This window comes from Ranitomeya variabilis, chromosome 4 (assembly GCF_051348905.1).
Source record: "Ranitomeya variabilis isolate aRanVar5 chromosome 4, aRanVar5.hap1, whole genome shotgun sequence".
Classification (NCBI taxonomy): Eukaryota; Metazoa; Chordata; class Amphibia; order Anura; family Dendrobatidae; genus Ranitomeya; species Ranitomeya variabilis.
This window is the reverse complement of record NC_135235.1, coordinates 349,005,338-349,022,183: the sequence shown is the minus strand read 5'-3', so window position 1 is coordinate 349,022,183 and position 16,846 is coordinate 349,005,338. Positions and strand designations below refer to the sequence as shown.

The 16,846-nt window shown below is 44.7% G+C and overlaps 1 protein-coding gene across 1 annotated transcript in view; it reads right to left on the bottom strand.

The window, feature by feature from the left end:
• The window catches only part of LOC143764754 (serine/threonine-protein kinase SBK2-like), a 128,493-nt gene extending 121,024 nt beyond the window's left edge, over nucleotides 1-7,469 (bottom strand). Inside the window, exon 1 of the mRNA XM_077250685.1 lies at nucleotides 7,299-7,469. Coding sequence (XP_077106800.1) covers nucleotides 7,299-7,464 — 166 coding nt within the window. The 5' untranslated portion in view covers nucleotides 7,465-7,469. The remainder of the gene's footprint in view (nucleotides 1-7,298) is intronic.
• Nucleotides 7,470-16,846: the final 9,377 nt, after the last annotated feature.

Genomic DNA, 16,846 nt, shown 5'->3' with positions numbered 1-16,846 from the left:
GAGAGCCCCATTGAGATAGGACGCCATGTTGCGTTTGGAGAGCCCCTGATGTGCCTAAACATTGAATCCCCCCTACAAGTGACACCATTTTGGAAAGTAGACCCCTAAGGAATTTATCTAGATGTGTGGTGAGCACTTTGACCCACCAAGTGCTTCACAGAAGTATATAATGTAGAGCTGTAAAAATAAAAAAATCATATTTTTTCACAAAAATGATCTTTTCGCCCCCAATTTTTTTCCCCAAGGGTAACAGAAGAAATTGGAACTCAAAAGTTGTTTTGCAATTTGTCCTGAGTATGCTGATACCCCATATGTGGGGGTAAACCACTGTTTGGGTGCATGGCAGAGCTCGGTAGGGACGGAGCGCCATTTTACTTTTCAATGCAAAATTGACTGGAATTGAGATGGGACGCTTAGTCGAGTTTGGAGAGCCCCTGATGTGCCTAAACATTGAAACCCCCACAAGTGACACTATTTTGGAAAGAAAACCCCCTAAGGAACTTATCTAGATGTGTTGTGAGAACTTTGAACCCCCAAGTGTTTCACTACAGTTTATAACGCAGAGCCGTAAAAATAAAAATTATTTTTTTTCCACAAAATTATTTTTTAGCCCCAGTTTTGTATTTTCCCAAGGGTAACAGGAGAAATTTGACCCCAAAAGTTGTTGTGCTATTTGTCCTGAGTACGCTGATACCCTATATGTGGGGGGAAACCATTGTTTCGGCGCATGGCAGAGCTTGTAAAGGAAGGAGCGCCTTTTGGAATGCAAACTTAAATGGAATGGTCTGCAGGGGTCACATTGCGTTTGCAGAGCCTCCGATGTACCTAAACAGTAGAAACCCCCACAATTGACCGCATATTGGAAACTAGAACCCCCAAGGAACTTATCTAGATGTGTTGTGAGAACTTTCAACCCCCAAGTGTTTCACTACAGTTTATAACGCAGAGCCGTGAAAATAAAATTATTTTTTTTACACAAAAAATATATTTTAGCCCCCAGTTTTGTATTTTCCCAAGGGTAACAGGAGAAATTGAACCCACAAAAATGTTGTCCAATTTGTTCTGAGTACGCTGATACCCCATATGTGGGGGAACCACCGTTTAGGCGCATGGCAGAGCTCGGAAGGGAAGGAGAGCCATTTGGAATGCAGACAGATGGAATGGTCTGCAGGCGTCACATTGCGTTTGCAGAGCCCCTGATGTACCTAAACAGTAGAAACCCCCACAAATGACCCCATATTGGAAACTAGACCCCCAAGGAACTTATCTAGATGTGTTGTGAGAACTTTTAACCCCCAAGTGTTTTACTACAGTTTATAACACAGAGCCGTGAAAATAAAAAAACAACAACATTTTTTTCCCTCAAAAATGATTTTTTAGCCCCCCAAATTTTTATTTTCCCATGGGTATCCAGAGAAGTCAGACCACAAAAGTTGTTGTCCAGTTTGTTCTGAGTACGCTGATACCCTGTTTGTTTTGGTAAACCCCTGTTTTGGCGCACGGGAGAGCTCAGAAGGAAAGGATCACTGTTTTACTTTTTAAACACAGAATTGGCTGGAATTTAGATCGGACGCCATGTCGCGTTTGGAGAGCCCCTGATGTACCTGAACAGTGGAAACCCCCCAATTCTAACTGAAACCCTAACCCAATCACACTCCTAACCCTAATCCCAACCCTAACCATAAACGTAACCACAGGTATGGACTGGGGCTGTAATTCAGCCCTGGAATTTGAAATAACATAGGTCCATGCCGTCCTTGTCCCCAAGACCCAGATAGAAATATATTACTAACATTACCCTGGATGGAGGAAAGCAAGATTTACTACAAGACCAATATTTCTATTGATACCCATGGCATGCTGGGGTAAGTGACTGAGTGAGCGACTTTGTGCTACATCACGACTCTTAACAGTATGGGTGTCTTGAGAACACAGATTCTGCTAACAACCTAGCAGACAAGGCAGCCCATGACTAGACAGGCCCTTCTGGCATAAGAATTGCCAGATGGACAGTCCGGCCCTGCCTAAGCACACCCCTAACCCCAACACACCCCTAACCCTAATCCCAACTCTAACCACACCCCTAACTCCAACACACACCTAACCCTAATCCCAACCACAACCCTAACCAGACCCCTTACCCTGACACACACCTAACCCTAATGCCAACCCTAATCCCAACCGTTAATGTAATCCAAACCCTAACTTTAGACGTAACCCTAACTTTAGCCCCAACCCTAACCCTAACTTTAGCCCCAACCCTAACCCTAGCTTTAGCCCCAATCCTAACCCTAACTTTAGCCCCAACCATAACTTTAGTCCTAACCCTAACTTTAGTCCCAACCCTAACCCTAACTGTAGCCCTAACCCTATCTTTAGCCCCAATCCTAACCCTAACTTTAGCCCCAACCCTAACCCTAACTTTAGCCCCAACCCTAACCCTAACTTGAGCCTCAACCCTAACCCTAACCCTAATGGTAAAATGGAAATAAATAAAAAAAAATATTTTATTATTTTTCCCTAACTAAGGGGGTGATGAAGGGGGGTTTGATTTAGTTTTATAGCAGGTTTTTTTAGCAGATTTTTATGATTGGCAGCTGTCACACACTATAAGACGCTTTTTATTGCAAACAAATAGTTTTTGGTTCTCCACATTTTGAGAGCTATAATTTTTCCATATTTTGGTCCACAGAGTCATGTGAGGTCTTGTTTTTTGTGGGACGAGTTGACGTTTTTATTGGTACCATTTTCGGGCACATGACATTTTTGGATCGCTTTTTATTCAGATTTTTGTGGGGCAGAATGACCAAAAACCAGCTATTCATAAATTTATTTTGGGGGGGGGGGGCATTTATACCATTCCACGTTTGATAAAATTGATAAAGCAGTTTTATTCTTCGCATCAGTATGATTGCAGCGATACCTCATTTATATATTTTCTTATGTTTTGGCGCTTTTATACGATAAAAACTATATTATGTAAAAATAATTATTTTTGCATCGCTTTATTCTGAGGACTATAACTTTTTTTATTTTTTAACTGATAATGCTGTATGGCAGCTCCTGTTTTGCGGGACAATATGACGTTTTCAGCGGTACCATGGTTCTTTATAGCTGTCTTTTTGATCACGTGTTATTCCACCTTTTTTTTTGGCGGTATGATAATAAAGCGTTGTTTTTTGCCTCTTTTTATTTTACGCTGTTCACAGAAGTTGTTAACTAGTGGAACAGTTTTATAGGTCGGGTCATTACAGACGCGGCGATACTAAATATGTATAATTTTATTGTTTGTTTTGTTATTTAGAAAAATAAATGTACTTTTTGGAACAATATATATATATTTTTTTCATTATTTAGGAATTTTTTTTTTTACACATGTAAATTTTTGTTTTTTACTTTTTTACTTTGTCCCAGTGTGGGACATCATGTTATAGTGTCAGATCGCTGATCTGACACTTTGCACAGCACTGTGTTAGATCAGCGATCTGACAGGCAGCGCTGCAGGCTTGCCGGTGCCTGCTCTGTGCAGGCACTTGCAAGCCACCGCCCTGCAGGACCCGGAAGGAGCCCCGCGGCCATTTTGGATCAGGGGCCTGAAGGGAGGAGGACGTAGGAGTTCCTCTGAACAATGCGATCACATCGCGTTGTTCCGAGGGTCACAGGGATGCATGCAGGGAGCCCCCTCCCTGCGCGATGCTTCCCTATGCTGCCGGAACGCTGCGATCATGTTTGATCGCAGTGTTCCGGGGGTTAATGTGCCGGGAGCAGTCCATGACTGCCCCTGTCACATAGTGATGGATGTCAGCTGTGATAATCAGCGGACACCTGGCGGTGATCGCGGCTGATCGCCTAAGACGTACTGACCAGTGGAAGCGCTGCATCGAGCGCGAAACGGCCGTCGTCGGTACCTGCACACTTCTTTGTCTTGCACACCCCCGAGCCATGTAAGGCTTTTTTATTATGATTGAATAAAGGAACCACACTACTTCAGGGATCGGTGAGTGCTGCTGCATCTTTTCTTATTCGTAGAATAATGTTGTTTTTTTATTTTTTCATTTATTACAGGAGATTGAGGGCATTGTTTGGAATGGCAGAAGAATAAAGATGGCAAAACTATGTGGTCTTTCATTTAATTAAAATGCTTTATTCTGCATGTGTGTGTGTGTTTATTTAACCCTTTACAAACTTTAGGATTAGTAATGGATAGGTGTCTTATTGACACCTCTCCACTGCTAATGGACTTACTGTTACCTTGCAATACAAAGGTGACATTAACCCTTTATTACCCCATATGCCCCCGCTACAGGGCAGTGGGAAGAGAGAGGCTCAGTGCCAGAATTGACGCATCTTACAAATGCGCCTTTTCTGGGGTAGCTGTGGGAAGATGTTTTTAGCCAGGGGGGCCAATAACCATGGTCCCTTTCTAGGCTATTAATATCTGACCTCAGTCACTGGCTTTCCCTCTCTGGCGCAGAAAATTGCCCAGGAGCCCATGCCAGTTTTTTCAGTGAATATATTCTTTTATTAAATACATACAGGTCCCAAATTTTACATACACATACTACTAACAGTATTAGACACTGACGTCTATAAATCTAACTATCTATCTCTCTATCTATATATAATTGTCTAAGGGGTACTTCCATCTTTCTGTCTGCAACTTCCGTAATGGAAATCCTGCATCACTGATTGGTCTCGCCATCTGCCTGTCATGGCTGCCGCAACCAATCAGCGATGGCCACAGTCCGATTAGTCCCACCCTACTCCCCTGCAGTCAGTGCCTGGTGCCCGCATACTCCCCTCCTGTCACCGCTAACAAGTGGTGCGAATTGGCCCCTCACTACTCCCCCCCATCAGTGCCCCCTGCGTGCTTCACTGCTAACACTTGACACGCACATGGTGCATGAGGTTATAAAGGAGAGGAAGCAGCAAGCGCTCACAATGAGGGACATGGAAATACAACGGGGAGATCACAGCGGCTGCCATCATCTGACCTGTGCCCGGGGCTCCGCACACTCCCTGGAGCAGCCAAGATGTCCTCCGCCAGCAACGGCCTCCGTGCCGGACAACAGGAAGGGTGGACTATCACCCCACACGTGAACAGCTCTTCGGAGCCAGCCCATGTGCCGGCACTGTGGAGTCCTGCAGGGCGCTCCGTTTGAGCCACACTCCTGGCCGGGCCCTCGGCCTCTCCGTCATCTACACTCGTGTCCTGTTATTGTTATGCGCGGGCCGTGTGCTGCTCCTGCATTGCCGGAGATGGTGCCTTCACCTATCTCACCAACGACCGTACATCTGCTCCTCTCATGGACGTATGGGCCGGGGACGGTCTCCAGAAAGCTGCCATACTACGTGGCCTGAGTTACATACGTCTCTGTGTTATATACTACGTGGGCTGTGCTATATACTACGTGGGCTGTGCTATATACTACGTGGGCTGTGCTATATACTACTATACATATTCTAGAATACCCGATGCGTTAGAATCGGGCCACCATCTAGTGAAATATAAAGATATATATATGTGTGCCAATGACACATATATATATATATATATATATATATATATATATATATATATATATATATATATATATATATATATATACTGTATATATATGGAAACATCTAAGCATATCCACCAATAAAGGCCATGAAGTCAACAATTATAAATAACCTAGAAGAACCAAATGTCACACAAGGCCAGTAAAACTAACCATAATCTTTATTAGAATCAATAAAATACAACTATTAAAAAGTGGGCCAAAACACCACAAGCACAGGTAAACACAGTGGGCAACCCAGGAAGTTACCCAAATAAGCAATATATACATCCATATGAACAAATAACTAACATAGCAAAAAATCTATAAGTACAAAAGATTATGTAACTACAGTATACACTGAGGACACATATAGACGCTGAACAATATATAATAGTTAAATCATAATACAAGCATATATACAAGCGATTATATGCATAGTTACCTATGGAGTACTCCTGGGAACCTACCACACCCGACGCGTGTTTCGAAATGAAATGCTTCGTCCAGGGGTGGATGGGTACTGGCCAAAGAAGGTATAAATACAAACAAGGGCCAATGGAAAGAAAATACCCTAATTGTCTTTATCTGATACTTCTGTATAGGGATATCCCAATTGGACACATAGACAAACAGAAGTGACGTCTGTCTCTTTCAGCCAAATTTGTGTTCCGAAATAAAATTAAAATGTTTTTTTATTTCATTCCACTTTGCATTAATTCCTGTATAGCAATTGAAGGGAATCAGGTTTTGTAAACTGATGCTAAAGTTTTAACCCCTCTAATATCCTAACAAAAAGAATATGTTTAAAAAATTCTGCAGATGTAAACATAACATATGTTAAATGTTATTTATAAATTAATTTGTGAGATGTAACTGTCTGATTTAAGGGAATACAAATTTAAAGTTTGAAATTATGAAATTTGCAGTTTTTTGATATTTTAATAAATATATGCATGATGTAAGAATATCATATCTCCTTTCCAGCCGCTCCCTTGCATATGGGTTTGAACTCTTTCTATTAGTAACTGTCCAAACTCTGACATTATTCCTTGGAAATGTGTTGTTATTGTGATACCTAATTTAGTGGTTGGCTATCACTGCTTTTTCTTTTTTCATTTAACACACTTTTTCTTGCTCTCATTGCGCTGACAGCATGTATTCTTGGAAGCTCAGTGCATTTATTTTATGCACAGTAAATTCTTTGATATTCTGTTCTAATATATGTTTAATATTATGATATTATATTATTGATTATCATATCAATTGGTCATATATTGTTAACATATGGATTGTTGTCATTGTATTTTATATTATGGATCAACTTTGGTAGTCCAATTGTTCAGACGTTTTTTAAGTGTTTTTAAGATTTTTTCGTCTTTTTGCTCTCTAATAAAAATTGTGAATGCTAGGTGATCCCTTAGTTTGTGCATATATTATTTTTCTTTTCTTGTATGTTATTTCCTATCACCCCACACAAGATAAAAAGATTGTGCAGGGCAACTGCAATAAAGGACACGAGCTGCGCTGGTTTAATGCCGCAGAAAGACCCTATGCATGTGACCACAGCCTGACACAGCCCTTTCACCATGGAGTTAGGAAGAAAAGGAAGCGAAATAAGGTGATAACTTTGCAAAGACTGGTAAATAATTAAATTTAAAATACATTTAGTTACTCATTAAGCTGTAATATACAACTGTGTATACTGTACAGTTCCACTAGACAGTGGGATTTCTTTTTGGTTTGTTTTTTTACCTTTTTGACGATGGATAACCAAAGTTACTTGACCATATTTTCCTTTTCCCAGTTGTTTGATGAACTTGTAATGGTCATCTACCTTTATTGTAATGAGGTTTTGAGCGGTGATTTCCATCATCTCCTCTAGCAAATTATCTGCTACCATTCCAATGTTTGAGTTCATGTCTTCAGATCTAAAAAAATGAAATCATGCTAAAGATTATTTAGTATGCAACCCAGAAAAACTTAGTACTACAACTCATTTTCTTCTCATATACTGCCCATAAAATAGCACATAAATCCAACGCGTTATGGTCAAGGACTGTGATGAAGGAAACCACCTGATTTCTGAAATGCGTTGGATTATTGGTGCCTTCAGAATCTACGTCTCATAGGTCCTGTTTGTGCTGAGCTTCTATCTGTGGATTGCCGGACGAGTAGCAATGGCTGGGACAGCGCTCCATTTTTGTGGATTTTAGTATGACCCCTCCTAAAGAAGCATCCAGGAGACTACATGGACTATTAGACTGCAGAGATCTTCATATTCCCCTGTCATTTCTACAGTGATACACGGTTAAGGTTAACCCTCCGGTAATGTATGGATATTATGGATACTATGTTTGACTTTATTTTCATCTCGTGAGCTGAACCGCACACAACTTACGAGGACTACTGTGAATCCTCTGGAACTCCAGTTACCTAGTGCCTTACTTATACCTAAAGGGTGTATGGCAAAGTGATCACACCATTAATCAAATTAACAACTGGTTGAGTAATCTGTAAATCCAAATACTAATGTGATCATTGACCAAACAAACTGAACTCCATTTGGGTTTTGTATTGTCACGATATTGTATGAAATATCATATAAGTTTGGTTTCTCTTGTTAGCCCAGGCTGTGGGCTAAAAAAACCCCATTCCCTTTCACTCAGGCAAGAGCTTGCCTTGTCAATGTGTGTGAAGCTTTTCTTTTCAATGGGGGTGGAAGAGCTTTTATTGCTCTGGCTGTAAACTCAGGACTTTGAGCAACTCACTCTGCATGCCCCTCCCAAAAGAATCGCTTGGGTAGGCTCAAACTTTCCTCCAGCTAGAACTGGATTAGAAGTCTCTAGAATCCATGAGGCTCTTTGTCATATTATTGTAAGCTAGAAAAATACTACATCCAGTTTGTGAATCTCCATCGACGCATCTATCCATCACTGTAAGCATGAGCTTCTAACTCCATCAGGTAAAAAATAGGGATTTCTCTGTAATTATGCATCACAAATAGGACATATTTGATCTCATTAGAATGCCAACGTTAATACGAGATGAAGGCTGGGTGTGTTATGATTCTGACATGCTCTGGAGCGGAGTTATAGGCATTAGACAAATTTAGGTTGAATTTACTAAGACTGAAGAGAGAGGAGGGTCTGGATAAGCCAGCCCTTTTGGTGATGTCACCGAGCTACACTTTATAAGTTTCTACCCTCACCCCAGCCTAGAGTCTGTCTGTCTGCTGGAGTCTGTGTGAGCCTGGTCTTATTCCAGAACCCCGATGAATTGGGACATTTGGGAACACCGCCCACTAGCCTGGTTGCCTCAAGTGATCTGAACACATGTAAGTGTTATTTCTCATTTACTCCCTGTTTGTTTTATAATTACCTTTGTACATATTTTCAATTGTCTCATTTTGTAACATCCTTGTAATATTTTTCGATAAACACTGCCTAAACTTTATGGAGTATAATATTTAATACTAGTTCGTTCTTCCTGTTCTAAAACTTACCCTAAGTCTTCTGAAGGGAATTACGCTACTGTTTTGGGTTAGCTTTGGACCCGTTTAATCGAAGCTGGTGGCAGCAATACCGTGCACTGTGCCTTTGGGAGTCGTTGTAGCGACGGCGACATTGATAATTATTGTTCCTGCCTGAGCGGGAGTAGTTAAATTGCCTCGTCGCAGCATGCCCAATAGCCAGTACATAGCAGGCAGCCTTTCTGGCAACTAATTATCCTAGGTGCAGTACCTAATCTGACCTGAGGGTAAGGGGGGCACCAGAGAGCTGCAGGTTTCAAGTGGAACTGTAAGTGGGATATACATAAATCCCTGCAGTTCGTGGTATATTGAAGAGCAGTGGGATAACTAAAATAAGCCCCTGCTGTAAACTAAGAGGTCAATAACCTTGTGTGTGTTTTTTCATCACATTGTAGCAGTGAAGGGATAACTAAGATAATACCCCCTGCACATGTGATAGCCATCTGTTGGCTTAAAGTCACCCCGATCCGTGACGTAGGGGTGACGGTCATGGTGTGAATCTGTGACCTATTGGTGGCAGAGGTGTGGAATCGTGACAAATTGGTGGCAAGGAGGTGGGATATTAGAGCATTAGTGACTTGGTTTGAGCAATCATTCCTCTCACTAAAAACTTGCAGAAAGTTCTTGCGAGGACTCTGCGCAAATAAGTTTGGAAAACTAACTCAGTGTTTATTAGTCCTGAGACAATTGTGTACTGGTAATTATCCCCTCCCTTTCTCTTCGTTTTTCTATCCTATCTTTTATTTGGCAACCATGGCTGCGAAAGGAGAAGCCTGGTATGCCCAGCAGAAGAAGGAAGCTCTTGCTGGGATATGCACGTACCATGGCCTGAACCCCCAGGGCAAGTCCAAGACTCAAATGGTCGCTGAACTGGTGCAATTTGAAGCAGGCCAAGCCAGGCCACAAAGCCCAGAGGCCGCAGAAGCCAGCACAAGTGAACATGGTGCTGCAGCAGAGGTCCAACCACTGAATGCTGGCCCGATTAGCAACCAGGGCAAATTGGACCCCCACCTGCAGCGGCCTTGGAAGAATTCCCCACTGACGACCATGAGGGACGTCAGCAGCTGATTCAGCAATACCGGTAGGAAGCCCAGGCCCAGCGAGCCGAGCGAGAGGCCCGAGCCGAGCGGCAAGCAGAGCGAGAGTACCAGCTGCAGTTAGCCCGACTGCAAATGCAGGGGTCGTCCCAGTCCAGCCGTGAGCCCAGCAGCGCTCAGATACCGAAGCCCCGGCCCGACCACTTTCTTGTTATGGAAAAGGATGGAGACTTGGACACTTTTCTGCGGGCATTTGAGAAAGCCTGCAGACAGTACAGATGAATGGGCCCGATACCTGATGCCAGGGCTGAGAGGCAAAGCTCTGGAGGCGTTTGCTGCCCTCTCTCAAGAACGAGATGGTGACTATGAGGCCATCAAGCAGGCCCTCATAGCCACGTACCTGAGGTTTACCGTAGAAAGTTCCAGAACCTCCACCGTGGCCCACATGACAGCTACGGCGATGTGGCGCATGGACTGGGGACCCACTTTGACCAGTGGACCCAAGACTGTCAGTGACCACCTTTGCACAGCTGCGAGACCTGATGATCAAAGACCAGTTCTTACATCTTTGTCCAGCTGAGGTGCGACAGTTCGTGATGGACAGAGAGGCCAAAGACGTGATGAAAGCAGCGCAAATTGCCGATGCCTATGAGGCCAACCGTAGATCGGAAGTGTGGAAGTCAGTCACCACCAGCTGGAGATGGGGTAAGCCTACAACCAACGCCAGTACCCCTGCCAGCCAACACACCAGAGGTCCTGTTCCCGTAGCCAACAGCATCAGACCTACCACCGAACCCCGCCAGTGTTACTTCTGCAACCGGACTGGTGATATCAGTCGCTACTGTCCATACAAGCCGAAGAAACCCCCATCCAAGGCCCCCAGGCCTAATGCAGCAGTTCTTTTGGTGGGTGGAGTGGCTGGGAGGGGGTGTGACAACGTACAGCACGTCACCGTGGGAGGCCATGTTGCTACAGGCCTCAAAGACACCGGGGCTGAACGAACCCTCATCCGACCCGAACTGGCGGCCCCTGAAGAAATCATTCCGGGGAAAACCCTAACTGCCACTGGGATTGGGGGCATCAACTGTCCCTTGCCAATGGCCCGGGATTTTATTGATTGGGGTGCCGGGAGCGGGGTAAAGGAAGTGGGGCTGTCTGATAATTTGCCCACTGATGTTTTGTTGGGGACTGATTTGGGGAGGATGGTTGCATACTACGTCCCTGACATCCCTCCCCAATCTGATAATAGGGTAACATTAACCCTGATGATGATGATGATGGGAAATCGCATGTGTTACCTGACCATGCTTTATCTTGTAATGATGCATCTGATAACTATTTTTTCCCTAGGATTGATGGTGAAAATGTTATACCTGTGCCAACTGAACCTGATAATGATTTTTTTGTGCAAGTTGATGTGTCCACAGATACAGGAGTGCTCAGCCATGTCGCTCTGTGGAGTGAGATGGCTGGGGAACCCCTAGCAGGGGCAAGTGTCGGTGCTACAGCAAATAGGGAGGTAGAGCCCATCGCAGCGTCGGCTGATGGGTCTGTAGAAATCCCCGGGGAGACAGCCTACATAGCTGCTGTCACCCACAATCAGAGTGCCCGGAACGCGGATAACTGTCTGCCTTCCGGACCCTCCTCAGTCATCACTGTGACTGAACCAGAGGTGGACTCAGAGCAGGTCCCAGAGGGTTCCCGTGGGGAAGGGACCCTGACGTCGCTTCTGGCTTCCCCTAGCCAGGAGTTTCAGGCCGCTCTGCACACAGATGCGAGCCTAGAGAGAATGAGACAACTCACCGAGACGCTCATCTCCGAGACTGATAAGGAGAGTGTGTTCTGGGAACGAGGAACATTGTAACGGGAGACAGTACCCGGAAAATCGCAAAAAGAGTGGTTGAGGGAAAGACAGCTGGTCGTCCCGCAGCAATTCCGGGGTGAGTTGTTACGGATTGCCCATGAGATCCCGCTAGCTGGACATGCTGGCCCAAACCAAGGCCGGTGGGTTCATCGAGGACGTGGAGGTAAGCGCCTCGCTAACTGAACCACAGCGGTTGCAGTTGCAAACCACACTGGAACCCTTCCGGGTCGTGTTCTCCAACTGGCCTGGAAGGACTGAGTTAGCAGTCCACGAGGTGGACACCGGGAATCATGCCCCACTACGGCGAACACCCTATCAAATCTCTGACCAGGTGCAGCAGGTTATGCGCCAGGAGATTGATGAGATGTTACAGCTGGGGGTGATTCGATGGTCAAAGAGCTTGTGGGCCTCACCCGTAGTTCTCACCTGGTTCTGCATTGACTACAGGGGGCTCAACGCCATTACAGCCTCCGACGCGCACTCAATGCTGCGCATCGAGGAGCTGCTTGAGAAGTTAGCTGGCGCAAAATACCTGACAATAATGGATCTGAGTCGAGGATACTGGCAGATTCCCCTGAGCCCCGAGGCGCAGGAGAAGTCCGCCTTTATCACACTCTGTGAACTGTACGAGTCCACGGTCATGCACTTCGGCATGAAGAATGCCCCTGCCACTTTCCAGCGGATGGTCAACCTCCTGCTTCAGGGACTGGAGAAGTACGCAGTGGTGTGCTTTGATGACATTGCCATCTTCAGTCCCTCCTGGAAGGAACACCTGCAGCATCTCGAGGAGGTTCTCAGGCGAATTCACCAAACAGGACTGACTATCATGCCCAGAAAGTGCCAGATGGGCATGAGGTAGGTCCACTACCTGGGTCACCGGGTAGGCAGAGGCACCCTAAAGCCAGAGCCTGAGAAAGTGGGCGCGATCGTGAACTGGCCCACTCCCAGGACCAAGAAACAGGTGATGTCCTTCCTGGGCACAGCACTATAGTAGCCTGGCAAAACCTTTGATGGACCTCACCAGGAAGAAGCTACCCCACATCATCAACTGGACCGATGGCTGTGAGGGGGCCTTCATGGTGTTGAAAACCGCACTGTGCAATGCCCCTGTGTTGAAAGCAGTCAACAGCAGTTGACCGTTCTTGGTACAGACTGACATCAGTGAGTTTGGCCTCGGTGCTGTAATCAGCCAGGTTGACTCGGAGGACCAAGAGCACCCCGTGTTGTACCTGAGCTGGAAACTTTTGATGAGGAAGGTGGCCTACTCCACCATTGAGAAGGAGTGCCTGGCCTTAGTCTGGGCCCTGCAGTGCTTGCAGCCCTACTTGTATGGTTGCATCTTCACCGTGGTGACTGACCACAACCCTCTGTGCTGGCTAAACGCCATGTGTGGATCCAACAGCAGGTTGCTACGCTGGAGCCTTGCCCTTCAGCAGTTTGACTTCACCATTGAACACAAAACGGGCAGGGAGCATGGGAATGCAGATGGGCTGTCCTGCCAGGGTGAACCTACTGAGGTGCGCATGGAGGCATACCGAGAGTTTATGCCTCTGTAGCGCACACCAAAAGGGGGAGGTGTCACGATATTGTATGAAATATCATATAAGTTTAGTTTCTCTTGTAGCCCAGGCTGTGGGGAAAAAAAAAAACCCTTCCCTTTCACTCAGGCAAGAGCTTGCCTTGTCAATGTGTGTGAAGCTTTTCTTTTCAATGGGGGTGGAAGAGCTTTTATTGCTCTGGCTGTAAACTCAGGAATTTGAGCAACTCACTATGCATGCCCCTCCCAAAAGAATTTTTACGATCGCTTGGGTAGGCTCAAACTTTCCTCCAGCTAGAACTGGATTAGAAGTCTCTAGAATCCATGAGGCTCTTTGTCATATTATATTGGGCCAACCATTTAAGCTAAAAAAATACTACATCCAGTTTGTGAATCTCCATTGATGCATCTATCCATCACTGTAAGCATGAGCTTCTAACTCCATCAGGTAAAAAATAGGGATTTCTCTGTAATTATGCATCACAAATAGGACATATTTGATCTCATTAGAATGCCAACGTTAATACGAGATGAAGGCTGGGTGTGTTATGATTCTGACATGCTCTGGAGCGGAGTTATAGGCATTAGACAAATTTAGGTTGAATTTACTAAGACTGAAGAGAGAGGAGGGTCTGGATAAGCCAGCCCTTTTGGTGATGTCACCGAGCTACACTTTATAAGTTTCTACCCTCACCCCAGCCTAGAGTCTGTCTGTCTGCTGGAGTCTGTGTGAGCCTGGTCTTATTCCAGAACCCCGATGAATTGGGACATTTGGGAACTCTGCCCACTCAAATGAGCTGAACACATGTAAGTGTTATTTCTCATTTACTCCCTGTTTGTTTTATAATTACCTTTGTACATATTTTCAATTGTCTCATTTTGTAACATCCTTGTAATATTTTTCGATAAACACTGCCTAAACTTTATGGAGTATAATATTTAATACTAGTTCGTTCTTCCTGTTCTAAAACTTACCCTAAGTCTTCTGAAGGGAATTACGCTACTGTTTTGGGTTAGCTTCGGACCCGTTTAATCGAAGCTGGTGGCAGCAATTCCGTGCACTGTGCCTTTGGGAGTCGTAGCGACGGCGACATTGATAATTATTGTTCCTGCCTGAGCGGGAGTAGTTAAATCGCCTCGCCGCAGCGTGCCCAATAGCCAGTACATAGCAGGCAGCCTTTCTGGCGACTAATTATCCTAGGTGCAGTACCTAATCTGACCTGAGGGTAAGGGGGGCCCCAGAGAGCTGCAGGTTTCAATTGGAACTGTAAGTGGGATATACATAAATCCCTGCAGTTCGTGGTATATTGAAGAGCAGTGGGATAACTAAAATAAGCCCCTGCTGTAAACTAAGAGGTCAATAACCTTGTGTGTGTTTTTTCATCACATTGTAGCAGTGAAGGGATAACTAAGATAAGCCCCCCTGCACATGTGATAGCCGTCTGTTGGCCTAAAGTCACCCCGATCCGTGACGTAGGGGTGACGGTTACGGTGTGAATCTGTGACCTATTGGTGGCAGAGGTGTGGATTCGAGACATGTATAATTAAGCTTTTTCTTTTATCAGTTTCATTCCTTTCTTTGTAATTCGAACAATAGCGCAAATACACTGCTCAAAAAAATAAAGGGAACACTAAAATCCCACATCCTAGTTATCACTGAATGAAATATTCCTGTTGTAAATCTTTATTCATTACATAGTGGAAAGTGTTGAGAACAATCAAACCTAAAGATGATCAACGTTAATCACAACTAATATCCCACGGAGGTTTGGAGTTGGAATGATGCTCAAAATCAAAGTGGAAAATGAAGTTACAGGCTGATTCAACTTCAGTGGAAATGCTTCAAGACAAGGAAATGATGCTCAGTAGTGTGTGTGCCTTCCACGTGCCTGTATGACCTTCCTACAATGCCTGGGCATGCTCTTGATGGTCTCCTGAGGGATCTCCTCCCAGACCTGGACTAAAGCATCTGCCAACTCCTGGACAGTCTGTGGTGCAACGTGACGTTGGTGGATGGTGTGACACATGATGTCCCAGATGTGTTAAATCAGATTCAGGTCTGGGGAACTGGAGCGGGCCAGTCCATAGCTTAAATACCTTCATCTTGCAGGAACTGCTGACACACTCCAGCCACATGAGGTCCTTTAGTGTTTCACTTTTGACCACTGTGTTTGATGTCTTATTCGCAGCTAGTTCAGTTTATGTATACAAGCGTCACTACTAGTGTTGAGCGATACCTTCTGATATTCAAAAGTATCGGTATCGGATTGGATCAGCCGATATACAAAAAATATCGGATACCGATACCCGATACCAATGCAAGTCAATGGAACACAAATATCGGAAGCTATCCTGGATGGTTCCCAGGGTCTGAAGGAGAGGAAACTCTTCTTCAGGCCCTGGGATCCATATTCATGTAAAAAATAAAGAATAAAAATAAAAAATATGGATATACTCTCCCCTCCGACGGACCCTGGCTCTCACCGGAGCAAGCGTCTGCCTCCATTCCTAAGAATGCAGTGAGTGAAGGACCTTCAACGTCATCGCAGGTCCTACACTCACTGCATTCTTAGGAACGGAGGCTGCCGGTTGCACCGCTGAGAGGCCGTTGGAGGGGTGAGTATATCCATATTTTTTATTTTTATTCTTTATTTTTTACATGAATATGGATCCCAGGGCCTGAAGGAGAGTCTCCTCTCCTCCAGACCCTGGGAACCATACGCACCGCACACGCCTGGAAACTTATAGGAACTTCCAATTCCGATTTCCGATATCACAAAAATATCGGAACTCGGTATCGGAATTCCGATACAGCGAATATCGGCCGATACCCGATATTTGCAGTATTGGAATGCTCAACACTAGTCACTACCAATTTATATACGGTTCAATTTTGTTTAATTTATCTGCAAAGTGCGGTGAGCAGCAGGTTATATTATTGCTATGGACAAGAAAGTATGCCACAAAATTTCTGAAAAAGCAATTGAATGACCATTTGCTTGCTACCCCATCTCAGATCAGCATGATGTAGCGCAGAGACATTGATTCTAGCAATGTATCATCTACTGAGTTGCTTTTTGTAGTTTTAATAAAATCACGTTTCTCTCTGCTGTAAATCTACCAGTTATCTGAATGCTGAGCTCTGTATAACCTCACTCACACCACTGATAGGCAGCTTTCTATGTACAGTGTTCAGAGGCAGAAAGCTGACACTCAGTGATGCAGGCAGGGATATACAGAGCTCATGAATATGAAAGACTAAATGCAGCAGGTTTACCAGTTCTCTTGTGATAATCTCATGCTGATAAAACAGTGATTTTATTAAAAATGCAG